The 26,415-nt window shown below is 35.3% G+C and overlaps 3 protein-coding genes across 3 annotated transcripts in view; all 3 read left to right on the top strand.

Annotated features, from left to right (window-relative positions):
* Position 1: 1 nt before the first annotated feature.
* LOC106150443 (transmembrane anterior posterior transformation protein 1 homolog) lies at positions 2-6,881 on the top strand. Its single transcript, XM_013523263.3, has 11 exons — positions 2-321; positions 1,354-1,484; positions 1,770-1,894; positions 2,363-2,522; positions 2,775-2,910; positions 3,140-3,237; positions 3,477-3,627; positions 3,982-4,091; positions 4,318-4,377; positions 4,488-4,633; positions 4,834-6,881. The coding sequence occupies exons 1-11, from the start codon at positions 198-200 to the stop codon at positions 5,588-5,590; spliced, it is 1,998 nt and encodes a 665-aa protein (XP_013378717.2). The 5' UTR covers positions 2-197; the 3' UTR covers positions 5,591-6,881.
* Positions 6,882-9,199: 2,318 nt separating this feature from the next.
* LOC106150453 (uncharacterized) overlaps positions 9,200-26,415 on the top strand; it is a 33,685-nt gene continuing 16,469 nt past the window's right edge. The window contains exons 1-2 of the mRNA XM_013523284.3: positions 9,200-9,384; positions 10,631-10,782. Coding sequence (XP_013378738.2) covers positions 10,664-10,782 — 119 coding nt within the window. The 5' untranslated portion in view covers positions 9,200-9,384; positions 10,631-10,663. The remainder of the gene's footprint in view (positions 9,385-10,630; positions 10,783-26,415) is intronic.
* On the top strand, positions 13,018-24,621 carry LOC106150455 (insulin-like growth factor-binding protein-related protein 1). The gene is made up of 4 exons (XM_013523287.3): positions 13,018-13,719; positions 16,334-16,477; positions 18,716-18,880; positions 24,013-24,621. The coding sequence occupies exons 1-4, from the start codon at positions 13,260-13,262 to the stop codon at positions 24,033-24,035; spliced, it is 792 nt and encodes a 263-aa protein (XP_013378741.1). The 5' UTR covers positions 13,018-13,259; the 3' UTR covers positions 24,036-24,621.

Raw genomic sequence — 26,415 nt, 5'->3', positions numbered from 1 at the left:
TTCGGCATATATTTGACTTGTCTTATTACATGTTATTTTTTCAATGTGTAAATGCTTTGATTTCTTAATATATTCCACCTTTCACATTCTCGAAAAGTATTTTTCATCAGATGTATCCACCGGCCTAGATCTTTGTGAAAATGAGGTCGAAAAGACGTGCAGCGAAAGCCTAGTGGGCTGTACACAGAAGGACAGGCATGGAAGAGGGGAACGATGCTGACGAAAACTCCGCTCACAGAACGGAACAAAGAATGGCACCAGAAAATGTGGGCAGTGCAGTTATTGGGGAGTGCCCACTGGAAGTGAATGAAACAAACAAAAGTAAATTTCGAATGTTAATCACTATTCAAATAGTGTTGCAACTGGTATAATTTTTGCAAAATGATTAGAATGACGTGTATCAAATTGTATTTTAATTAGTTCATTTTGCAAACATGTCAAACTGACCGTGGACTTCGTTTTTTTATGTTTTGCTGTGAGGGTGAAAAATAATCTTGTAATATTTTACAGCTATTGTTATTCCTAGTAAAAGACTAACCTATTAAAGCAAGGAGTTAAATTATTTTAGTCATTGCTTCAATTTTGAATTGGTCATACTAAAATGCTCAATGCAGTGCAACACGGGGCATTACACTTGAGAAATGACTCCAAGTTCAATTAAACACTGGAAATGGTAATTTACAAGAAATAAGTTGATGTAAGTGAAATATATTGCTAGGTAATTAATATTGTTGATCCAACTTAACAAATCATTACAATTTGTTTTTGAATTGACAGGTTGTCTGTCATTATAAAATGCAAGAAGATCTGTAAGCTAGTGGCTGATTACTATTTCCAGTGTTTACTCATGTCTAGAAGTTGTTTTCTCTAGTGTAATGTGCTGTGTTGTGCTGCATTGCACATTTTAGTATGTCTGGTTTTTGACCTTGCAATGCATTCAATCCTGTGTTACAAATTCACAAAGCTTTATATGTCAGTGGTATCACTGGCATTTTCTTCATCCAAGATACTTAAATATTGTCAAACTTAACCAATTACAAAAGCTCTTCAAATGTGAATAATATACCAAAAAAAAAAAAAAAAAACGATAAAGGATACACAAATTTGCCAGGACATAACTATTTATAGCCTCAAGAGTTTGAAACACAGGGTGGAATGAGGCCTCACTAGGTAAGAACCTAGTAAGGTAATTAAAGTCATAGATCTGTTTGCTGCTATTGTGTTTAAAACTTACATAATTTATACAATTTAATCCTTTTTTCTGTGCCTAAATTTAAAAAAATATTTATTTAATGATTAGGGTTTATATCCTCTTGTTTTTCTATGATTAATTGTACTGGAAATTTTTTTCAGAGATCTCTATGTTGAAATATCTCAAGGCTGAGCTTACCAGAGGTTACCTATTGGAACATGAAGAAGAAAAGTTTTCAGAAAAGAGAAGAAGGGTCTATACATTCATGAAAACACCAAGAGAGCTTGAAACGGTGATTAACTTACTGAACTGGCTTAAAAGCATATCACACATAGGCAAAATATCTCAAGCCTTTTCAACCAGTGATATTAACATTACACTGAACCAGCTAGGAAAAAACCTGGTTTGGGATTAGTGGGGCAGTGTTTGTTTTTAATACACCAAGAAAAATAGTCCATTGTCCATTATGTTTGTCTAATATTAAATCCCTCGAATCTGACAACCTCTGAAATAAATTAAAATAATTGTTGAAGTGACGTGATATGATTTGTAAAATGAGTCATTAATTATGTTTCAGTTTTTGGTATATGGCTTCTTCTTATGTGTGGATGCATTCCTCCATGTTTTGACATTCCTGCCTCTCAGGTTCATGTTAGGCATCTTCAAGATTGTTACCCAGCCATGTGGTTTTATGTTTGGAAGGTAGGAGTTTTAACCATGATGTAATTGATTAGCCAACTATCTCTTCATCCAGACCGAGTTGTTGAAAAATAAATTGTGGTGTATATGCAGATGAGAAATAAAATAACATTTAGGCCAGAGAAAATTGATAAGTTGTTTAACAAGCATGACTTACACTTATTATGAAGAAATTTGACATCCCTCTCCACCCCTTAAAATTTTTTATCAACTCTAGAACTTGGCTGCTGTGCTCATGAAACATAACTGTTCAAAAAGCAAAATTCTTTTTTTGTTTACAGTCCCTGTTTACAGAGAGTTGCTGCTCATAAACCAACTGATCAATTTTGTCTGGTTTTATCACAACTGTTTCAGTTTTTTTATTTTGGGTGTTAGAAATATCATAGCAAAAAATCACTAGCTTTAAGGGATGCAAGGCAATAGTTTGATATATTTTGTAAATGTATAATTGTTTTTCTTTTATTTTTCCAGATCCAGGGTCTTGGAGCCAGGAGAAATCTGTGATATTCTGAAAGTATTAATTCTTATCATAGTGTGTGTAGCAGTCAGCTATGTGGACACGTCTATGATGTATCACATAATTCGGGGCCAGGCCATCATAAAACTCTACATATTTTTCAACATGCTAGAGGTAGGAAATATTCAATTTAAACACATGCATTCCTAAAAAAAGATGTTTTCATTTCAGTACAAAGACCAGTGTCAGCAAATGATTGTTGGTGATTGGGTTAGGTGTTGTGTGTGAGTGCACTATTTATTCATTATATTGAGCGTAAATACACCCCTAATAAGATGTGATTGCTACAATTAATGCTGTACTAGTTTTTATTAATTTATTTTATTATTGTTTTTTTTTTAATAATTATTTTTCCTTTCATTTCAGATAGCAGACAAATTGTTTTCCTCCTTTGGACAGGATATTTTGGATTCCTTGTTCTGGACAGCCACAGAGCCCCGCAGCAGGAGGAGAGAACATGTGGGTGTCATACCACACCTCCTGCTGGCTTGTTTGTATGTCTGTATCCTACACTGAAAACAACTGAAGTAATGTAGAAAATAAGCATTTTAAAAACAATATTGATTTAGCTGGTCCTTCGTGACTGAAAATGTTATGTTTATAAACTTATACTGATATGTTAAGCATTCAGTTGGAACAGTACTATTATATTGCATAGGTACTAAGCAAAAGGGTCTTAATGTACGTGTACATACCAATCAAGTTATCTTTTTCCTTAATAAACTGCTCAGTCCTGCATACAATCCTGGTGCTATTACAGACAACTACACTTAATGTGGCTTTCAATTCCCACAACAAATCTCTCTTGACAATCATGATGTCCAATAATGTAAGTATGAAAGAGAACATTTACACCTTATTGATAATAAGTTAAGGCTGTGTGCACATGTTCAGTTTTGTATGGAAAAGTTACAGTTTTATGTATGACTATTTAGCAAACAAAACCAAACCCTGTCAGTATCATTGATTGTAAATGTATAACCTCAAGTGTGATAGCCATTATGTATTTTATGGTGAGGTGAAAAGTGCTTCTCTCACATTCATCTTTCCTTTTTCTTTTATTTCAAGTTTGTTGAAGTAAAGGGCACTGTGTTTAGGAAATTTGATAAAAACAACCTGTTTCAAATGTCCTGTGCAGATGTCAGAGAGAGGTTTCATTATATTATCCTACTGTCTATGGTGTTTGTCAGAAACATGGCTGAATTTTCTTGGAATATTGGTAAGTTGCAATTTTCTAATTTTTATCCTATCAAAGGGTGAGCATATGGAGACAGAATAGCTAATGCTATTGAACTATCCCTTGTATTAGTGTTATGGACATAGAAATTTTTAATTATAATAATAATTATTATTATATTAATATTTTTTGTATAGAACATTCCATTTTTTATATTTCAATGTACTTAATCATTGAAATATAAAATTCTTAAGAGTTCCATCAATAAAATTTTAAAGAAAAAATCTGCATTACACTCTTTGTAGGTGCCAGGGAAATGCTTTGTTCAAGTTACGTGTGTGGTTTAGATTACCCGTGGCAACTTGAATTTTAAAAAATCATGCTGTCAATTTTCAGATCACTTTTGGCTCCTCATCCCAGATATGATCATGGTGCTGCTAGCAGAAGTTGTTGTGGACTGGGTCAAGCATGCCTTCATCACTAAGTTCAATGCTATAGCATCTGAGGTTAGTGCAAAAATGAAATTACTTTGAAGAAATAAAAATATGCAACATTTTAACACTTAAAAAGAATCAGAACAGTTGATTGAGAATTGATTTCCCACTATTATATATTTTAATTTGATTTAAAAATCGTCAGCATCTGAACTGACTTGCGTGTTCTTAGTTTTTGTGTGATGTATTAGTTTATATTATGACAAATCACAGCTGTCTATATCTTTATATGTTTCAGGTATACAGGGAATACAAAATAAGTCTAGCATATGACATGGCAAACAGCAAGTTAAAAAAGGTAAGTTGATGGAGTCTATACTCATTACAGTATGAGTACCATTTAGAGATCACACCAGCCAAGATGACTATAATGAGAATACATTTCACTAAGCATGCTTTTAATTTCAGGCTGTATCTGACCACACAGACCAAGTGTCCAGGAGAATGGGCTTCATTCCTTTCCCACTGACATGTCTCATGATTAAAATGATATACACATCCATAAAGTTTGCAGGCGCAATTGACATCATCATTCTTATTCTTATTTATTTTGGGTAAGAAAATCATTTTTGAAATATTTTTTATCTCAAATATTTGACAGATTAAAAAGGTTATTTTATGAAAAAAGTAACATAATGCTGTTCAGCAGTATTTGTTTTTTTGAGGGGGAGTGGCTTATCATATATAACTAATTTGTATTATATTATACAGTTCATTTATATTTTTTATTTAGAATTACGTTTTCTTTTTACAGATTGATAACATTCAAAGTTTTTAACAGCATTGTCTTACTTGGACATGCAATAGACTGTATAAAGGAACAAAAAGCCAGAGCAGAACAAGAATCAAAAAGCAAAACCTCAACAGATCCAAAAGATGAAGTTATACCACCAGCCCCATCATCCCCAGACATCAGAAGAGCATTGTTTCAAATAGGAAAAGGGTCACTGAGTGAGGACCATGCCAGTATTCTCAGAAAAAGGACAAATTCTGGTACTCATGGGTCACAACCTAATGTGACATTTGCCAGTTTCGTCGATGATATTGAACCTGAACCAAGGTCAAGGTCAATGTCACTTCAGCATGTGGAGCACAAGCATGCACATGAACAGAGCAGCTTAGCAGAGGGTCTGAAGTCCTCCTTTACAGAAGATCTGTTGAATGTTTCTCAGTCATCGGAGGATGTGAGTAGTTTTGATCAAACTGAAGATCTACCAACAGACATGTCTGGTTCATTTCATCCAGAAAAGTCATTGACTGCAATGAAGCCTATGTTTTCTAACAGCATGGTCAGTTTGAAGAGTGTCCATCTGAATGAAGAGTTTTTAAAGGATTCGGAAGCGGCAGAGGCTGCAGAAAATGAATGTTCTGAAGATGCAGTGCCCAAGGAAGGAAAACCTGAAGAAACTGGTGTTGCTGACCCAACACTAGATGCAGTAGAGAAAACAAAAACAAACAAAACCCTGAATGAAATTGATAGATTTACTATGTGTAGTAGCAGCATTGTTTGATTGGCTGAAATGTTATATTATATTTACAGATTGATGAGGGTAGAGGGTACTATGTTAAGCTTTATCTCAGTATTTTCCTATTTGGAACTTCTGTAAATTTATGTAGTATGATATAAGTGTGTTGGGACATTCAGGTATAGAGCAAATGGTTAATGGAGAATGTGCAATTTAAAAAATGTGCTTTTTGGGGGTCACAGTATATTTTCCCCCACAAATAAGGCATTTATTTTCTTCTTTTGATCAATTTTTTTATAATATATTTTTTTGGGCAAAATGAACTGTCCTTAGTTTTTGGTGAAAATGAAATGTGCATGCTTGAGCTTTAATTGTACCACCAGCGTTAGCGCTGGCGGTACACATGGTTTCGGTCCCGTCCGGATCGTTCTGCCGGCTCCGCCAGCTCCGCAGGCTCCGCCGGACGGCTACCGTTACCGCTTCTCCTCCTAGACGGTAAGGGCCCCCGTACCCATCTCATGGATTTAGGTCACCTATAATCTCAACTCGTTCCACGTAAAATTTGGGCTTTGTCGGTATTGGGGTCTGGGTGTGGCACTCATTGCAATGCACCCTTGTCTAAAAATGGCAAAATTAAATGCTTATTATCTACCCTAGGGAAGGAGTTATGGGAAAAATTTCTATAGACGGCTTTCCAAAAGTCATATGTGTAGATTTCAAATATACCCTTGGATTTGACCTTTGACCTTTACTTCAAGGTCAAATGGGCCAAAATTTTCAAAAAAATGAAATTTTTTACGAAAAAAATTTTTTTTGTCCTGTTATTCAGACACCACACAGACTTAACCAATAATATTATTGGAAAGTGTTACCCTTCAGGTCATCTTTCATCTCCATGAATTTGGGGTCAATCGGTGCATTTTCACGGGAGTAGCGGCCATAAGATACCGAAACTGAAAACTGTCTCTAATTCGGGAACCGTTAATGCTAGAGACCCATTCTTTTTTGCATTTTGTAGAGCATGTTAAGCCCAACACTGGAGGTGGTCTCGGTTTTTTTGTATTCCATACGGTTTTCGAGTTACACTGTATCAAAAAGTACATATTGGTGGTAAGAGCAAAATGTGCAGTACGGTAATGGATAATAAATTTTGAACTCTGGAAAAATAAAACATAAGGCTTGGCAAAGCAGACAACTTGTGTTCAAAAATGACATTATTTCATCAAATTTGAACTTCTGAAACTTCAGAGCACCTCCTATTTCAAGAATTTTGACCAAAATGACATTTTCTTTATTTTAATTAATTTTTTCTGTACGAAATTTTAGGCACATTATGGTAACTTTAAAATTATAACATTAAGTCCCTTATATCTCCAAAACTGGCAGAAATAGGTCCATAGTTACTATTGAAGTTGAATAGGAAGTCATATACTGGCAATCTTACTGTGACCTTGAAATTGACCTTTGACCTACTTTTCACCATGAACTGAACTTTGCAAATTTTGTTTCCCTTTTATCTCCAAAACTGGCTGAGATAGGTCCATAGTTACTATTGAACTTGAATAGAAAGTCATATACTGGCAATCTAAATGTGACCTTGAAATTGACCTTTGACCTACTTTTCACCATGAACTGAACTTTGCAAATTTTGCTTCCCTTGTATCTCCAAAACTGGCAGAGATAGGTCCATAGTTACTATTGAACTTGAATAGAAAGTCATATACTGGCAATCTAAATGTGATCTTAAAATTGACCTTTGACCTACTTTTCACCGTGAACTGAACTTTGCAAATTTTGCTTCCCTTTTATCTCCAAAACTGGCTGAGATAGGTCCATAGTTACTATTGAACTTGAATAGAAAGTCATATACTGGCAATCTAAATGTGACCTTGAAATTGACCTTTGACCTACTTTTCACCATGAACTGAACTTTGCAAATTTTGCTTCCCTTTTATCTCCAAAAATGGCAGAGATAAGACCATAGTTACTATTGAACTTGAATAGGAAGTCATATACTGGCAATCTTAATGTGATCTTAAAATTAATCTTTGACCTACTTTTCACCATGAATTGAACTTTGCAAATTTTTCTTCCCTTTTATCTCCAAAACTGGCAGAGATAGGTCCATAGTTACTCTTGTTTCTTTCTCTTTTAACTCCAAACCTGGCAGAGATAGGTCCATAGTTACTATTGAAGTTGAATAGGAAGTCATATACTGGCAATTTACTGTGACCTTGAAATTGACCTTTGACCTACCTTACGATGAACTTAACTTTGATTGTACCATTTTAAGTTATATATATTTTTTGCGTATTTTGAAAATTCTTGTTGATTGCATTTTTATAGCTTGTCAAGACTGGTGGCTGTGTCCCTTATTTTGTGTATGTGGGGGTCTATACGAATGCGCTTGCTCCAGCTGGTGGTACAATATTCGGAGGCGGTATCGCCTCTCTGATCCTCTAGTTTTGACAGAGTACATGTAGAAATGGATGATTTTATGTTGATGCTTATTTGTGTTATTTTATTTTTGACCACTCTGGGATGCTGCTCAAAATTGTTTGTTATGATTATCAAGTTTATTGTTATTCAAAGTTCCCATGTAAAATTATTCAACAATAGAACAATATACTAGATGCTGAAGAAAATAACAATATGAATGTTATGTTTGATTAATTTTATTGGAAGTTTATTTATTGTATGCCAAAATGTGAGCATGAAAATAGTGCTGTTATGCTTTGATCTGTGTGTGTTCAATCACGCCTAGTTTATATGAGAATCCTATTAATGTTATGAATATGAATGTTACATTTGATTAATTTTATTGGAAAAAAGTGTATTTATTGTATGCCAAAATGTGAGCATGAAAATAGTGCTGTTATGCTTTGATCCGCGTGTGTTCAATCACGCCTAGTTTATATGAGAATCCTATTAATGTCTAAATGAGGACCACTTGTTACTACAGTATATACATCTTATATTTAATAAAAAAAATGGCTGTAACTTATGTTTTAGTCCTTTGTGTGAATGTGTATTTTTGAATGTAGGCTGACTCTTATAACAATTTTAAAAATACTATTACCGTCTTCTGAAAGATGCTTTGAAAATTTGACCTAATCGTTTTCTTGTTGCTCTCTAAAATATATAATTTATAAAAAGAAATTTACCTTGAGTTTTATGGTTTTATGATTGGTGCCATCAGTGAAGTTCAGTAAAAACGCAACAACTCATAAACCTGACTAAAGTAAGGTTAACAATGCGAATACGGACTGAAACTTGACTGACGACTTTTTGGACCTCTTTAATATTTTGTGCTTTTGATGGATGATTTGTTTATAAAAAAAGGCCAAACTAGTGTGTTTGCCAATATCACTGTGTGAAGTGAGTTTTTTCTCCACATTACTTACTCTAGTTGTCACTGTTTATTGTGGCAGGAATATTTACCTGCACTTATGTCAATAATGATAAATATGCTGTAGTATTTGCTTAGTTCATTTGGTAACACAACAAAACGATATGAAGCAATGGCCTATTAGGGTGTCTACCTATATTTGTTTGCACTTTTTTGTGTGCATCGCAAACAGTAACGTAATGGCACCCGGACCGTTGCTACGGCCTTCGCTGACTCAAATTTCTGAGCGGGGGTCGCGGTTGCTATCTGTAGGTACCTTCACGAATCCGAATGATCTAATCTGCTACTAGGCTCATTGAAAACACACGCACCGTTTTATAAGTGTTTTCTAGCCCAGCCTGTCCTACATCAGTATAACGATACTACCGTTGCCCAGTTGGTCCACATGAAGATGCTCGGTATGGGACACAAATTTAGGATGTGAAAAAAGGTAAATAGCCTATTTATAGGTGATATATTGACATGAGCATTTGTAATGACAATTAGTGTGTCTGATGACCCACATAGAGAAAGAACATGTCGACTAACAGTTGAAAAACTGTGACCATCTAAGTTGTCTGGATGGTAATTTAACTCCACAACAAGTATCTGATGTCAGCAATTCAGTCTGAATTGTGTAGACAGGCATGGCAGTCTAAACGCTCTAAAACATCGTAATCACCTGTAGGGACGGACGGAGCAATGATTCGCACGTATGAGAATTTTTTAGGTGAAAATTCGATTTGGCGGGATATGATACCTTTAATTATTTTACTGTACCTATCAGTACCGAAGATTTTTTTCTCTCTTGTTCGTAATGTAAAAGAAGTCTGTGTGTTGCTGTTTCTGCAAATTAACTTAAGTTTCTGTTCAATGACTAAAAACGCCAAATTTCTCATTATAACATGATAATTTTCTTTTATTTTACCCTATGTGGTCAATAACACTAAATCAATATATAATAAATGATTTCTGGAATCAGTTATTCCCCCTTTACAAAATTAGATATTTTTTAAGAAATCGAAGTAAATGACATTGATTTGGACTTTAAAATGCTGTTGAACAAGGATATAATGCCTTAAATATACATTTACTTATTGGGCGTTACTACTTTAAAAATGTCTGCACTAAGGAACAGGTGCGTCTCTTCCCATACGCCTATACACACCAGGAATAGACGGTAGAATAAAATATAAACGGGTCTAACCGAAGTAACACGACCTTTTCACTTGAGTTGACTTTCGACGAACAAATTTGAGTCTTTTATCAATGGTCTTATTCGGTTGTTTTATCTGTCTATAGTAACAGGGATTCTGTTTTAATTCAAAATGTTTAAACGACTTTATGCATTGTAATCTGAGCTCTTACGTATTGGCGTTTTATGAGATATCAGCTGGATTCGTTCTTTCACAAAATAAATTTGTTCGTTAACTGCTTTGTGTACTAACGGGCTGTCGGCTCCAAAAGTTTAAGGCAAACAGACCTGGGGCGGGTTTTAGATCAAGTGAAAGGTTCATTCGAACCCGAAGTCTTATAAAAAAAAATCGGACTAGATTTTAATTTGTTAGGAAAGAAAAAAAATGCAAAAGAAAAATATAAAAGAAAAAAGCAACGTAGCTTTAGTTTGTGGATATCATGAGTGAACTTCATCTCCAAAGTGTGCTGACACTGCTGAGCAATATGATTTTTCTTTTTAGCTGTGAATAACGTGAAACAGGACAATAGCTGTCATGCATGAAGACAGGTCGGGGAGGGACTCCGATTTAAAGCTCCCTGCAATAAACCGCAGCGTGCAGTTTCTGGTAGAAGCTGATGTCCCACGCAGGTCACAAAGAGTTCGGAAGAGAAGGTAAGTCTGTGGCAGAACTCCAAAGAGTGTTTATTATTATTTTTTACTGATTTCAACTATTAGATTTCAGCTGCTGACAAGTATACAAATGAAATACTCTCTGACCACAGGGTGCGCTAGTAGTCTGTTACAGAAATGTTGAATGGCTCACACTGTAATTTAGTGTACTATTTTAGGAGTCCCTGATACCAGAGGGTACAAACGAGAAACTTTTTCTGCAATTCCTCATTATTTAGAGTTCTTGGCAGGCACGAGGTAACTACATAAAATTAACGCCCTTTATAAGCCAGTTTGCTTTAAGGCTAATTGATCTTGTTAACAATCCCATCATTTATTGGGCCTAGCGACGGTACGACAAACCACCTCACGCCTATTGCCATGCATTTCTGGAAATATTTTTGGGGAAAACGAAGGCTTGATTAAATTGTTTTCGTGGGATTATATTGAAAATAGGAAAACTGGATGTCGTCATTTTGATTAAAATTCTTTAATTTACAAGTAGCAACATGTTAGTAAAATTGCATGCCAAAATAAGATATGTTTCAAAAATATATAATTTGTGCATAAAAGCGTGCACTGATATGCACTTATATGCAGATACTTTCAACAGAAAAAAATCATGACTGCGCCAGGACATAGATCACAAGATAAAAAATTTTCATTGTGATTGAGATTAACACCACAAATATAGACGATAACTCTGTGTATCATTGCCTCGCTAATATCTGTCCTTCAGTCCATGATGGGGATGTTTGCGGGACTGTAAGTTATCTCTATGCTTACATACATGTACTACGATGGCAGTTTACGCATGAGATAAAGAAAGTTTAATAATCATAGGTCGACTCTAATAAAATCAAAAGAATGAGAAATGAGCGATTTTAGCAGATAGAAGACAAATAGGTCCTACATTAACTATACAGTTTTCGGGATGGAATATTTTCAAACTGATTATGTAAACGTCTACTAGCATTGCAGCTGTATTATAGCCTTGTTGCCGTAGACAATGTATGATTAATTGATTGGGATATTGATCCAATTAAAATTATATGACATTGTTATCGGTGCTTCTTAATTTTACATACACCCATACAGTCATATTGGACTTTTTCCCCACAAACTGACTTTTCATTTTGTAGTGAAAGACAAACATGAATCAAAAATCAATAATCGGTTGATTCATGATAGATCGTGCACTATAATCTACTGTTGACATTCCAATGATAAAATCTGGCAACCCGGACAGCATGCCAATTTAAACTTTGAACAAGTCATGCAATCACGCGTCTTTCAAAATGTTCAGAATCGCACATATCACTAGATTTTGTTTCAAGTCAAATATGCATTTTATTTTTCAATTGTCTCACATGAAATGCTCAATTCATCATCCCATTGATTATCATATCTAAAATCTTATTTAAGTCTAGGCCGTGAGGTTTGTAAATTTTTTAACATCTCCCGCCCTGGCGTCTCGACTAAGGTTTGGTAACCTGGCATTTCCTAGCATTACCATCGTTTCTTTTAAACATGTATTTGTCCTCAAAATTTAACTTTCAACAAAGCTGCTATGGTTATTCCTTTTATATAATTGCATCAGTTGCTCAACTCAACCGACACAATCCTTTTACTGCATTTTTGGTAAGAGATTTCGGATGTATTTTGTTTTTAATCTAATGGTAAGTGCACAGCATACATCCCGGATAAGTTCCCAACATATTTCTGATTCTTTAAGATATTACTCGAGTAATTATTATTAGGTTACACTCGCATCAAAATGCGACAGGGAATCTTGAAAGTATTTGTTGGTTTCTCGATCTGAAGCATCAGGATAAAATGTGTAAATTATAATGCCAAATTATATATCTTTTATGGTTTGTTGTATTTTCACCAGAAAAAAAACATTATTACTTTAACCAGTCATATATTTTATGAATTGTCAGGCTATAATTTTGCATATCTCAGTTTTGAGTGTATAATGAATAGCCAGAGGGCGCTGTGCATGGACATCAACATCTGCCAGTCTTTAGAAACTTGATACATCTTCCTGAAGACCGCAGTTTTCACTATACGGTAATCCTCTTAACTTACCACCAAACAAAATACAAAGTTGAGAAATATATAAGAATCGTTTGCAAAATGCTTCCGATACATAATCGTATGTAAGTAAGCGGGCCAGATGGCTTTCATTTATTCTGCTTATATAGCCGGTAAAATAGGGTGATTAACTAACATTGCACGTTTGCGCTAAACGCCAGAACATTTTCTTGAACCAAATGTAAACTGAAGGTCATTAAAGGGATTAAGCCTTGGAGCGCGGGTGTTCAGAAGCCATTTTAGTACCAGTTTATAAACTCAAGTATTCTCACGGGTGCTTTTGTGGGCCAATATCTCGGGAGGACTAGCTGCTGGTATTTGTGGTGGTTTGGCTATTTGTGGTGAGTAGGAACTCCGTTCTGCGTAAGGCAATCCCTCAGAAGATGGCTAATATAGGCCAGTATCTGGGGCTTTTCTCCGCCCTGCTTGTGTTAGCATTTGCCCAGAAGCCCACCCGAGAGCAGATACCCGATGACTGTCCGATCTGTGATTTAAATCGCTGCCCTAAAGAGACGGATCTTTCAACTTGCGAGGCCGGTCTTGTGAAAGACCGCTGTCACTGCTGCAAGGTTTGTGGAAGGAAAGCCGGGGAGCTGTGCGATATTTTTGGAGTCACCCGCCCAGATATCTACTTCGGTCACTGTGGGGATAATCTCAAATGCGTTCTCCGAGACGACATTTCTCCAGATGCCCCCAAGGAGGCTATCTGTATGTGCATGGAAGGCAACGAACACGTCTGTGGCTCTGACGGGGAGACCTACAAAACCATGTGTGATCTTTCTGCTGCTAAAAAGCAAACTGGCAAGGACATCAAAGTGTTTAGGAAGGGACCTTGTAAGAGTGGTAAGTAGGTTAAAAACAAAAACACCATTTAGTGCACCTTTTTGTTTGTGTTGATACTATGTTTTCATATAAGTTTCTGATGTATAATGGCATAGCAGTAACCGGTGTCTCATAGTTTACACCTACATACGCTAATAAGTGCAAATGTAGCTTTTTTGCTTGGTTTTCATTTATATGTCTAGTAAAATGTAGCACGCCTTTACTCTCCTTTCAATTATTTTTTCTTTGCATGTAATATTGAATTTTATATTAACAGGGGATTTACGTTAAATAAAATCATAGCAGGTGTTTTCAATGTATTTTTCTAAAGATATGAAGGTTAAGTTTTTATGTGACGCCCCATTCCCTGGAATTTAGGTAAAGGGTATAAAAGATTTTCCATGTGAAGACCAGATTGTACACAGTTTATATACGGCCGTTTATTTTCATATCAACACGTCTGGTTCCATTAGTAGGATTCTGCCGAAAGGCAGTTATCCACATGCCCTGTCTGCCGCATACTATTGCTAAATTATTACCATACTGTATAGGAACTGAAAGGAATATCGACATATATTTTTTTATTCTAAGCTGAAAAAAATCGCTTGAAGGCACTTCTTTTTCACTTACCTAAGTACACAGATCAATAAATTCCTATTTCATTCATATGCGTATTCTATGAGCCGTAGGGCAGTATCTTCAAACTTTTGTGGTTGTAGCGTGCATCTAAATTCATTATCAAGAATATTCAACCAAAATACTACTCGAAATTCATCTCATGAGCATTTCACCATTAGTCAAATTATAATTCTCAAAATAGACCGGTTCAAATAATCAGTCAGTTATATAATCTACAAACAAAGACACCCCTCTCCTATTTGGTCATTCAACCACGGGAATAGAAATTATATACTGGTCGTTTTCAGCAGCTGCCAGAGGCCCTAGCACGAGCACAGCTTTATAACCCTCCTGTCACGGACTTGTGGAATTCCTGTAGATATGTGCAAAAATATTGAAAATGTATGAAAGCGTGTCTTCAAGCAGACATAGCACGTGTATGAAGAAAGGATGAGGTGCTCAAATCTCTTTTGAGAAGGCCACCTTCTATCATTATTGTATTAACGCACCAACTTCTGACTCTCGTTTTTCTCAAAATGTCATCTGCATGATTCGAATGATATTTGCATGTCAAAAAAGCATCGAAGAATCATTGAGACATTCGTATAAATAGAACTTTGTTTCTAAATGCATCAGCATACCACATGTCCGATCTCAGATTCCAGTTTGCATAACTACGTGTTATTTATTTTTATCTATAGCTGTTAAAATGTAAGCATTCTGTTATCCGGATTAGGTAACATGCTGTTATTAACCTTAAGCAATAGGTTTGATAATCCTAAAATATTCAAACGCAATACTTCAGTTTGTCAATGCAAAAACTGAAAAGACTGAAAATGATCTAGCCGCTCTGCTTCACCGCACTACAAAAAGTGACCAAACCCAAAGATTAATCGGTTTGATAGTTGTACACATTTACTATTTTCATACAAATACCAGGAACGACAAAATATGTAACAGGTAAACAGAACTTGGCTGACGGTCGAAAGCTGGTATGCACTGAATGTTCTGGTACCTGAACCTTTTTGACTGAAGTAAGCTGATGTTTCAGCTCATGTTGTGCGTACAATGTATATGGTATAGCATAGAGATGGTAGCAAAGGGATGATGGATCTTTCATGAAAAGTGCTAGTTAACAAGAGTCTGTTATTGGTAGGTTTTAATTCAGTGTTGCTGTATCTGCTGTATAAACGTAGTGTTCTAAATCACAAGCCTTATACGCGAAAGTTATCACATATTGCAGCTGCTGTCGGTGCGTAAGAATATAGAACATTTAATTTGTACATTTCTCCCGACCGATCTTATTTTTAAGGACAATCCCCGATAAAGTATGATTTTCTCTAGGTCTGTCTGACTTTCAGTGTGCATGTTTTTCTCATCAAATTAAGCTACACGAGACATCACTTATTAGCTAGCATAAGAACCGTTGCTATGTGTCGTCGCCATAAAGCTGACGATAATGTCCATTGTTTCCAAAGGTTTGTATCTGCAACTGCTATTTATCTTTTCTCTGGTGTATGTGTTTCCCAGATGGCCTAGGCTTTAATAGATTTCTTGGTGGGGTCTGGTATACTGCCTTGGTTGGGTATTTGGTTTGTATGCTGCCTTGACAGATTGCATGGTGTTCACAACTGCGCAAGGCTGAGCAGGAATTACGGACCACCCTGAATTTCACACTTAATCTTATCCTTGATCTTGCATTTAGCAAGTAACTCCCAAAAGACTGAGTTTCAGAGTCGACGGGGGCGGGTTCTTCCATTGTTTCACATTTGGAGGTTTAAAATGAAGAAAGTAGCAGACATCGGACCAAACTAGACTTGAGGCTCATTGCCCATCAAATAACCATTTATTGGTCGTCTGAGCAAGAGACATTGGGATGAATGAGTTTCAGATCTTTTATTTTCTATCCAACTTACTTAATCATTATATTTTAGTCCACAATTATCATTTTTCTGCACTCCTATGTTGATGAATTTAATTTTGTTTGTTTGATTTTTGTGTTAATTTTATTTTTTAGCCCCGAGAATAGATTCTCCCCCAAGCCACACTTTAGGCAAACTGCATAAGAATGTGGTGCTGGCGTGTGAGGTGTCTGGATTCCCAGTGCCCACAGTGGAGTGGACTTGGAAAAGAGTGGACAACAAGACGTTCGTTTTACCCAGTAAGTACCACTACATGTAGCATACATATAAATGCCATTATTCTCACCTCGTTTCCGACGAATTGCAACATTTTCTTGAGGTCGAAAATGAGGTATCACCTTAGAAAATAACCTGCCGGTTTATGACTGCTCCAGATTAGTGGCATTAAGTGCCTGACATAATTTTAGACCTTTCAGATAAAGAAAGGTTCCACTCAAGCCAAGCAGAATTGGGTGGAAAGGATGTAGAATTAACTATTCAAACACTGTAAATGACGTAATGTATGTTTTGAATCATTCAAACAGCGGTATAATTGAGGTGCCCTTTGTGCCAAATTGTTGACAAATGATATAAATTTTGTCCTTCATCTATATATTATCTTTATATTTGTTTATATCGTCGTCATATTAGTAATGGGAAAGGTTAACCAAGGCGAGACGGCCACTTCCTGCACAAAATACCAGTCTACTTCATCAATCACACTGGCTCGTAAAGCTCGTTGGCAGCAAAAGAAATCGTTATTAAAGTTGGCAAGGGCCACAAGGTTATTCTTTATAAAACCCCACTTCCCTTAAACGCTCACGATCCTGTGAAAATACTGATTCACAGGAAGGTGGGGTTGTTGGCGAATGTTTCAAAATTACATTGGTGCTCATTAGTCATGCTTGTTTTGCTATATTATCGTATTCTGAAGAAAGACAAATTGTTAAGGTCTGTGCAAGTACGCCCTGAATTACATGGCGAAAGATTTAAGGCCTCATGCACAACAGTATGTGGCAATTGGCAGTTTACGACACGATTCCTTTTACACTGCCAATACTAATATACAGTGCTCTCTGCTCACTCTAATCCGTTACACGTTTTCTCTTTGCACAGGTTGAATAAAAAACAAAAACACATCCAGTCTTCAAGTTCTGCTCAAACATTAATTGTTTTAACTTTTTTGAAAACATAGCTATTTTCCATCTGGCTTTGGATCTGTTATACCTGTGCAATTAAATGCCGGTCTCATTGCTTATATCTTTTGGGCGCACGGTGCTAAGAGAGATATCATTGCTCGCCTGATAAATATAACATATTAATAAATTTCGTTTGATGACATGTTTTAGATCCAAACTGGTTTCAGCATTTTATCTGCGTCTGTAAGCTCGTTGCTAAAACGTGGGTTGTTTACGAACTGGTTGCATCCAAGCGGTCCTAAACATCTCCAAGCTTGGAAAATGACCCGCCCTAACACTGTTCGATTAGGTTAACTGTGCATGTTCTGAAAAAAAAGAGAATCTTGTGATCAAGTTTGGGCTGTGCTTGGGTTGATAATTGGGGAAATACAGCCTGTGAGTCATGTGCTCTGAATCAAAGCCATTTCCGTGAATGGATAACAACAACAACAAAGCCTAGCCAAGTATACAGTGACAAACAAGTATTTCATGGGCATTTTCTTTCACTGGCTTGTCAAAAAAGTATGACTCCTTTTAAGCACTTAAGCACTGACAAATCATTTTAACTAATTTATGTAGACTTGTGTATAAAATAATACGGTTAGTGGCAACCACGCAATTGTCGCTTTACAGTAATTAATACATATTTGGGTTTTTATTTTCAGCATAGGTTGCTTCTCCGAATGACAGGGAATTCTTTTAAATCACAAACTAGACACTTAAAATTTGCGACACAGAAGAAATGGATTATGCTTGGGTCGATGTTACTAACGCCCCCTAAGGCCAAGTAATCCACTAGATTGATGATGATAATCGTTCATCGACCTGAACACCGATATCTTGCATTTCAGCAGCCACTGCACATTTTCCTCTTTTAATTATTGTCATTTTTCATCGTGGGTATAGGCCCTATCAGTAATTGCTGCATAAATTCATTATAATCATGTGTCTTGTGGGTTTATATGTATTTTCGAGACATGTGCCATAAAATGATATAAGCAACTTAATTTGGGACTTTGCTTCCAACGAAACAGCTCATGTTATTTAGTCCCAGTCAAACAGGACGGTTTGAGATTAGGACGACTACGCCAAGCCCCATTGGAAGATGAGGATAGGAGTAAAATTTTAAACAGGGCTTGGACAAAAAAAGGTTGAATTCGTCCAAGACCAGATAAGAACATTTCTTGGCACGGTGCCAGCATAATGGGAAATGCTTAGTTTCATACTGCACGCAGGACGTCGAGAACGTGTTCAACAAGTTATCTGCCATAATGCTTGTGATCCCGACAATTATCGAGAATGTACATGTTTTTTTTCCAGGAAACGATCATAAGATCTCGATCAGTTCTCGTGGCGGGCCCGAGAAGTACCAGGTGACTGGATGGGTGCAAATCATGGAGCTCGCCAAGCACCACGAGGGCGACTATAGCTGCGTGGCACAGAATAAATACGGCGTGGTTCAGCAAGCCGCTAGAGTCAAAGTCGGTAAGTCGGGAGTTGGGATATTGATTTTTTTTCCAGTTGTGGTTGGGGGGGGGGGGGGGGATTTCATGTTGCAAAAAATCCTACTGCTTTTTATTTTTGGTACATATCCCCAAATGCTCATTGTCAACCTTACATGTATTCAAAACGTCTTAACCAAACGCGAGCTAAGATAGATATTTGAATTTCAATCAGTCCGCTTTAAATTCTTGATCATCCCCCACTACTATGAACCTCTATGCTCGTAATTTGGGATTTTCATTACGAACATCACTTCAAATATTTAAGTTATGGGAAATTTAAGTCGAACAAGAAAATGTCATATTCGCAACAGAATAACTTAATTTCATACAAATGGCATATGTGCTTTTTAACGCTTCAAAGTACTCTTAGTTCTCTAATATTATCTATCCGAGGGTGATAACACTGATTGTGATTAATGTTGTACATTGTGGTAGATGTGACGTTTGTTGTGCTATAAAACACAATGGACACATGCATTCTATATCTTTTTATGTACAGACACAGATGTGTCTGTACATATAGCCATCATCTGCGTCTGTCGTCGCCGTCGTCGCCGTCGTCGCCGTCCTTGCCGTCGTGCACTTTTACCGATAACACGATAAGTGGAAAACTGTTTTTTATTTCAGCTTGAAACTTACAGAATTGATGAATATTCATAATACGCAGGTCAAGTTCGAAAATCAGCATGATCGGGTGACTTGTAGGGAAGTTATGCCATTTTTTCACTTTTTTCAGCATATATGCAGCACCGATAACACGATAAGTGGAAAACCATTTTACTTTTTGGCCTGAAACTTACAAAACTGATGAATATTCATAATCCGCAGGTCAAGTTCGAAAATCAGCATGATGGGGCCATTTTTAGGGGAGTTATGCTATTTTTTCACTTTTTTCAACATATATGCAGCACTGATAACACAATATAAGAAAAACAGATAGGCCAATTGTCATTATACTTACAGGAGTGGTCAATCTTACTAAAACGCAGGTTGAGTTCCAAAATCAGCATAATCAGGCCATTATTTTAGAAGTTATGCTGTTTTTTCACATTTCCTCAGATTCAATTGTTAGGCATGTTAACAGTGTCATTATTAAACTAATAAGATACGTAAAAGTGTTTGTTTGACATTTCCTGCATCTTTATGACATTGTTAGTTGATTATGTAAAAATGATGGTAAACTTGATATCGTGTATTGTGTAATAAAGTGTCAAAAATGGAAATAAACTCATATCATTGCAGTTTGTCAGATTCAATCATCTACTATCTTCAGAATCTCAGAATGGAGGAAATTGGACATTTAACACTGTTCTATTGATATTTTTCCCATCTCATCAATTTTCTTAGTTGGTCATATACAAATGGTAGTAAACTGTTTATTTTGTTTTATGTTAAAAAAGTGTTTTAAAAATGGAAGAAAACCCATTGCAGAACAGTGCTGTCATGTTTCAGCATATATGCAGCACCGATAACACGATAAGTGGAAAACCATTTTACCTTTTGCCTTGAAACTTACAGAACTGCTGAATATTCATAATAGGCAGGTCAAGTTCGAAAATCAGCATGATGGGGTCATTTTTAGGGAAGTTATGCTGTTTTTCACTTTTTTCAGCATATATGCAACACTGATAACATAAGTTAAAATTCATTTTACCTTTTGGCTTGAAACTTGCAGAACTAATGAATATTCATATTACGCAGGTCAAGTTCGAAAAGCAGCATGATCAGGTCATTTTCAGGGTAGTTATGCTGTTTTTTTCACTTTTTTCAGCATATATGCAGCACCGATAACATGATAAGTGGAAAACCATTTTACCTTTTAGTTTCAAACTTACAGAACTGATGAATATTCATAATACGCAGGTCAAGTTTGAAAATCAGCATGATCGGGTCATTTTTAGGGAAGTTATGCTGTTTTTCACTTTTTTCAGCATATATGCAACACTGATAACATGATAAGTGGAAAACCATTTTACCTTTTGGCTTGAAACTTGCAGAACAAATGTATATTTATAATACGCAGGTCAAGTTTGAAAATCAGCATGTTCGGGTCATTTTTAGGGAAGTAATGCTGTTTTTTCACTTTTTTCAGCATGTATGCAACACCTATAACACATTTGTGCTATATGATGGTACTGTAGGAATGGGTGATCACTAATTAAATTAAGGTCTATAAAGTCACTTGCCTACTCATTAATTTTCAATTGGCCATTAAATGAGATTACATAAAACACTCCTTGAGATTTCCCTGTAAAGTCCCATAGGTTTAGCTCTCTTAACTGTGTCACAAAATTAGGATTTGGTGATAATTGTGCAGATAAATGGTGTTTAACATTGCAAATAATTTACAACAAAAAAAAAAAAAAAAATGTGTTATGCCAACATGCTATAGATGAATAACAGTGCTTTATTTTTCTCAAACTTGGTGGGGTTATTAATATCAAGTTAATACAGCTAGATTGAAAGTTTGAATAGCAGCTTTATTGGAAATTTTTATGTTTTATTTAAAATCTTTTTAAAATTATTTTTCAAACACTAGCATCCTCTAGATGTGATTTTTAACTCCCATCCACTAGAAGTGCTGTGCATTTTCTGTGTTTTTGTATATAATTGTTATTTCTTCAGATTTAATTCTTGGGCATGTTAACAGTCTCATTATGTAACTAATAAGATATGTAAAAGTGTTGTTTTGACATTTTCTGCTTCTTAACAATATTGTTAGTTGATTATATAAAAATGACGGTAAACCTGTTATTGTGCATTGTGTAATAAAGTTTCATAAATGGAAAGGAACTCATCATTGCAGTTTGTCAGATTTAATCAATCACTATGTTCAGCATCTGCAAATGGAGCAAATTGGACATTGAAAATTGTTCTATTGATATTTTTCTTATGTCAACAATTTTCCTAGTTGAACATTTAAAAATGACAGTTTATTGATTATTTTGTTTTAAAAAAGGTGTTGAAAATGGAAAGAAAATCATTTCAGTACAGTTATCTCTTGTTTACATTTTGGCATTTTGAAAGTGTGACTCTGAACTTCCATGGCCTTGAAGACCTTCCCAAATCACATTTTCTGAATATTCATGATACTTTTATTTTTTTATAAAAAAATTGATGGTCAATATGCTGTTAAGTATTATGTTTTATTGCATGAAAGTTGAAGAAAACCCTATTTTGGACACTGCTGCCAGGATAGCGATTAAGGGAAAACCATGTTACTTATGATAATCAACCTTACTGAAAAGACTGAAGTGCAGCTTGTGTTGGAAAACCATTGTAATTGTTTTCTGTTTTGAAAGCAATGCAGTAGAGTGCTATTTGGTGCAATAAATGTATATGGATAGTAGGCAATTATTTCAGGGTTATAAAGTAATTTGCTTAATTAATTTTCAAGTTATTTCAGGGTTATAAAATAATTTGCTTAATTAATTTTCAAGTGGCCATTAAATGAGATTACATAAACACACATTGAGATTTCATTGTAAAGTCCCATAGGTTTATCTCTCTTAACTGTGTCACATAATTAGGAAATGATGATTTTTATGCAGGTAAATGTTATTTAATATTGAAAATAAGTTTACAAAAAAAATTTTGTGTAACGCTTACATTAATGCTAAAGATGAATAACAGTGCCTTATTATTCTCAAACTCAATAGGGTTATTCATATCATGTTAGTAATTGTACAGCTAGATTAAAAGTTTGAATAGCAGCTTTATTGGTATTATTTGTTATGTTTTATTTTACATTTTCTTTTAATTTTTTTTTTCAAACACTAGCATCTTCAAGATAACACTTTCAACTGTCATCCACCAGAAGCGCTGTGTATTTTGTTTTTCCACATTAGCAGTTGTGCTGGTTTTTATGTCTTTAAACATTGTGTAATATTATTTTATGCACTGTCATCATTTTTCACATATAGGGATTTTCATTATGTGAATTTGAACTCTCACATATGGTCCTGAAACTGTAATCTTATTGACCATGTTATTCTGTTGTATATATTTTTGAATTTTTTATCTTTTACCTACTGGCATTTTCAGTGTGGGACTTATAACTCCAAAGGGTATGTAACAGTTCACTTTTATTGATACTACCTGTTGTGCAATATTTGCAACTTGACTTTTTACAGTTAAAGGGATAATAACTGTTCTTTTTTGGCAAATAATTCTTTTCTAAAAAGTTTTTTTTGTTAAAATCTCTTAAGAAATTATTACAAAGTATAGCCACCTATGGAGGTCACATGGTCTGATGACAAGTTCAGATATCAGAATAATAGCTATGACTGCCCTTTTTGTGGTAAAACAAAATATATTATATTTCTGTGACTTGTTTACACTGTTTAAACTGAAGTTGGATGATTCATATCATGGTTATGCAGCTAGACTGAATGGCAGCTTTAGTGGAATATTTTTTGTAATTTTTTCTTTAATTTTTAATTTTTCAAACTGGCATTTTCAAGATGTGACTTATCACTCCCATCGACCAGGAGCCCTGTACTGTAACTTTGTAACACTTTCTGTATTTTTTTAACTTACAAGTATGATTATATATATATATATATATATATATATATATATATATATATATATATATATATATATATATTTTTTTTTTAATTGAGTTTAAGCAATGAGTTTAAGAAATTTTCACTTTATCTCATTCTGGCATTTCCAAAGTTTAACTCTTATCAGCCTCAAGCCTTAGGGACTATTTCCAGACCCTATCACGCTAACTGTGGATCGATGTATCTCCAAGGGAATTCTCGCTAAATTGCAATCAATGTAAGTGGCTTAGCTGTCTGTCACGCCTACTGAAACTGGCATGCCAGAATCCTAAGCCGCTTAAACTGAAAGCAATTTAGTGAGAAACCCCTTGGAGTTGGATTGATCCTGTTAGATTGATCTAGGTATGGGAACTCAGTCTAATGCTTGTTACACATTTTACTTTCATCCTAATTCAATGTTATGCACAATTAGAATTTGATGTTGGCTATGCAGTTACAGTAAGCATAATACATTAATGCATCAAAATTGACAGTATCCTATTTCCTGCGCTTTTTTTTTCTGTTTTTTGTCTGTACATTTGACAGCTTTGCTGCCTTGTTTCAGATACTAAGGATGAGGAATTGTAAAAGAAAAAAAAATCAGAAAACAGTAAGAAGAGACTGAATGAATGGTATTCTTTTATCAGCTGATAAGTTACATCTTCTAGAAAGTTAGAAAAAGATGTTAACCGTTTTGCTGGATACGAGGCCTTTTTAACATGGAGATTGACGGTACCTTCGGCCATTGGTGATCAATAATATCGGAAGCACTATAATTATAGTAACTTGCTTCACGGAAACTAGTTACAAATTATCTTAAATCCGAGGCTTGTCATCATGAAGTTGTTTTTTTATCAAAAATGTTTTGTAATTTTTATCCATCTAAAATACTTACAGTAACATTTTACTTAGATTCCATCAATTTTTAGCTCAACGTGTGTGTAGAACATTAGTGCCTTTAGATATTGAAACATTTAAATATGGTGATTTATATATGATTATGAGATGACATTTTTAATTATTATATAGTACTATTTTATTCATATTTTTATCACAACAGTGATTTACCAGACTAGCACTGCCAGCTGTAGTTAATGGTTATAAGCATTGTTCGTATTCGAATGTATTAGAATTGCAATGAATAAATAAATTAACTCAGTTTTAAGGCTCGTGATCACGTCTGTTTCTTTTTCTCTTTTTCTATTTCAGTAAGTTACTTATTTTCTGCGTCTGCTTTTTGAGGTTTCTACATGTATTTCTATGTAAGAAATCTATGTGCATCAAAATTAAGTAAGAATGATATTTAAAAATAAATTAGAATTTGGAAGTTTATAGGCCCATTTTCCAGTACCTGTTGCGAGATGTCTGTGAATACCTGGGTATAGGCGAGACACTTGACTAGGAGTTCTAGTCAAGTTCTTACACACATACCAAATAATGGCTAGTTTCCTCAGCCACTTTGCGTTCAATGAAATGAGGCTGTTGCCTCAAGTTATACCAATTCCGCATGGGACTTTTAAGGGTCACTGTATCAAAGTTGAAAATGCAATGTAGCCTATCAGACGTGCGGATCAATATTTTTGTGCATGGCAAAAAAAAAAGTAAATCATAATACTTAGTGTATCTATTGTAGAAGTGACAGCTGATTGGAGCTCTGTACTTATAAAGCACTCTTGATCATTCACCACTGGTTGCCGGGCTCTTGCTCTGTATTTGATTTTTTTTTTTGCAAGTTGTCAATATCAGGTCGTCGCAATGGAGGATTACTCCTGTCAATTCATCACTATATTCACAATCCCGCTGATAGCCTCACCAGATACCTTAAAGACACTTCAAACAAACAAAGACATATCAAAATGCTGATAACTCATCCATCTCCCATCTATGCACCACAGGAGAAATTTTTCTTGTCATCTTATCATTTATAACAGTCTTGTAACGGTCTCCTCTTTGAATATGGATTAGATTTTAGTGCAATTATAACAGAATCGGCCGCAGGAATGTGATGCTGGCATATTCATTTTGATGCGCGATTAGTGTATACGTATCCTTAATGCTTGGGGATTAATGTATCAAATATCATGGAATAGAAGAAAAGCTTTTCTTCTTCAATCTTTGCAAGAAAAAAAGCGTTCACGGAGTCTCCTATTTACAACTCTAGGCACGTTTTGTAATTTACAGGATCTAAATTTTTTTGGTGTATTTCATTAATTACTTGTTTGAGTGTGACATATTTATAGAAATCGGTGTCGCATGTTTCCCTGTTATTTTCATCACCAAGTTACAAGACACGCCACCAAATGTACACACGAACAACGACATGGTTTTTTATTCTATTTTGAGCTTTCAGGCTTTTAATTCTCCTCGACATTTTCAATAGACTGCCTTCTTGCATTACATGTCGCATTAAGCAGCCCGAAACTAGTATTTTGTCTATTGCCATAGAAAAGTCTGCAGTGGAACAGTCGCATGTTGTCTGAGAATGCTGCACCCTTTTCGATGCATTCGGCTCCCTAAATCTTACTGCTCCATTAGCACGCCGTATTTAGGGTCGTTTCAAACACGAAAAATTATACCATATGTAGAATCACACGATGACGTAGACGTTTGTAAAAAGACGTAAGTCACACATATCTTGCCATGTGTGGAGCACTAGAACAGTTGCATCTAAATGTTTCCAGTCTGTGGACAATGATAACATAGCAAGGTGGATATTGATAATGATAACAGCTTGTGTTGACTTAGAGAGGGATAGCCTTTCCTCAGGTTAATCAAGCACCGCCTATGTTTGTCTTTCTATGTCTACATAGCTGTACCATCACCGTTACCATAAGGGTGTCACGCAAAGAATCTCGCTCTGGTCACCCAGCGACCAACCCCAAAACAATATTTAATTTAATTACACCGGTAAAATGGTCAAATGTTATTTTAATATTGTTAGTGATCTGGTCAATTTGTTGTCGTAGCC

Source organism: Lingula anatina, chromosome 1 (assembly GCF_051362555.1).
Source record: "Lingula anatina isolate TDL-2025a chromosome 1, LinAna3.0, whole genome shotgun sequence".
Lineage (NCBI taxonomy): Eukaryota > Metazoa > Brachiopoda > Lingulata > Lingulida > Lingulidae > Lingula > Lingula anatina.
This window is presented reverse-complemented; position numbering and strand designations above follow the sequence as displayed.

Bases quoted from the DNA above. Each gene is read 5' to 3' on its own strand.
- LOC106150443 (XM_013523263.3), top strand. From the start codon at position 198: ATGGAAGAGGGGAACGATGCTGACGAAAACTCCGCTCACAGAACGGAA. The intron at 4,378-4,487 runs GTAAGTTGATGG...TTTTAATTTCAG, and splicing joins CAAACAGCAAGTTAAAAAAG to GCTGTATCTGACCACACAGA. The intron at 4,634-4,833 runs GTAAGAAAATCA...TTCTTTTTACAG, and splicing joins CTTATTCTTATTTATTTTGG to ATTGATAACATTCAAAGTTT.
- LOC106150455 (XM_013523287.3), top strand. From the start codon at position 13,260: ATGGCTAATATAGGCCAGTATCTGGGGCTTTTCTCCGCCCTGCTTGTG. The intron at 16,478-18,715 runs GTAAGTACCACT...TTTTTTTTCCAG, and splicing joins CAAGACGTTCGTTTTACCCA to GAAACGATCATAAGATCTCG. The intron at 18,881-24,012 runs GTAAGTCGGGAG...GCCTTGTTTCAG, and splicing joins AGCCGCTAGAGTCAAAGTCG to ATACTAAGGATGAGGAATTG.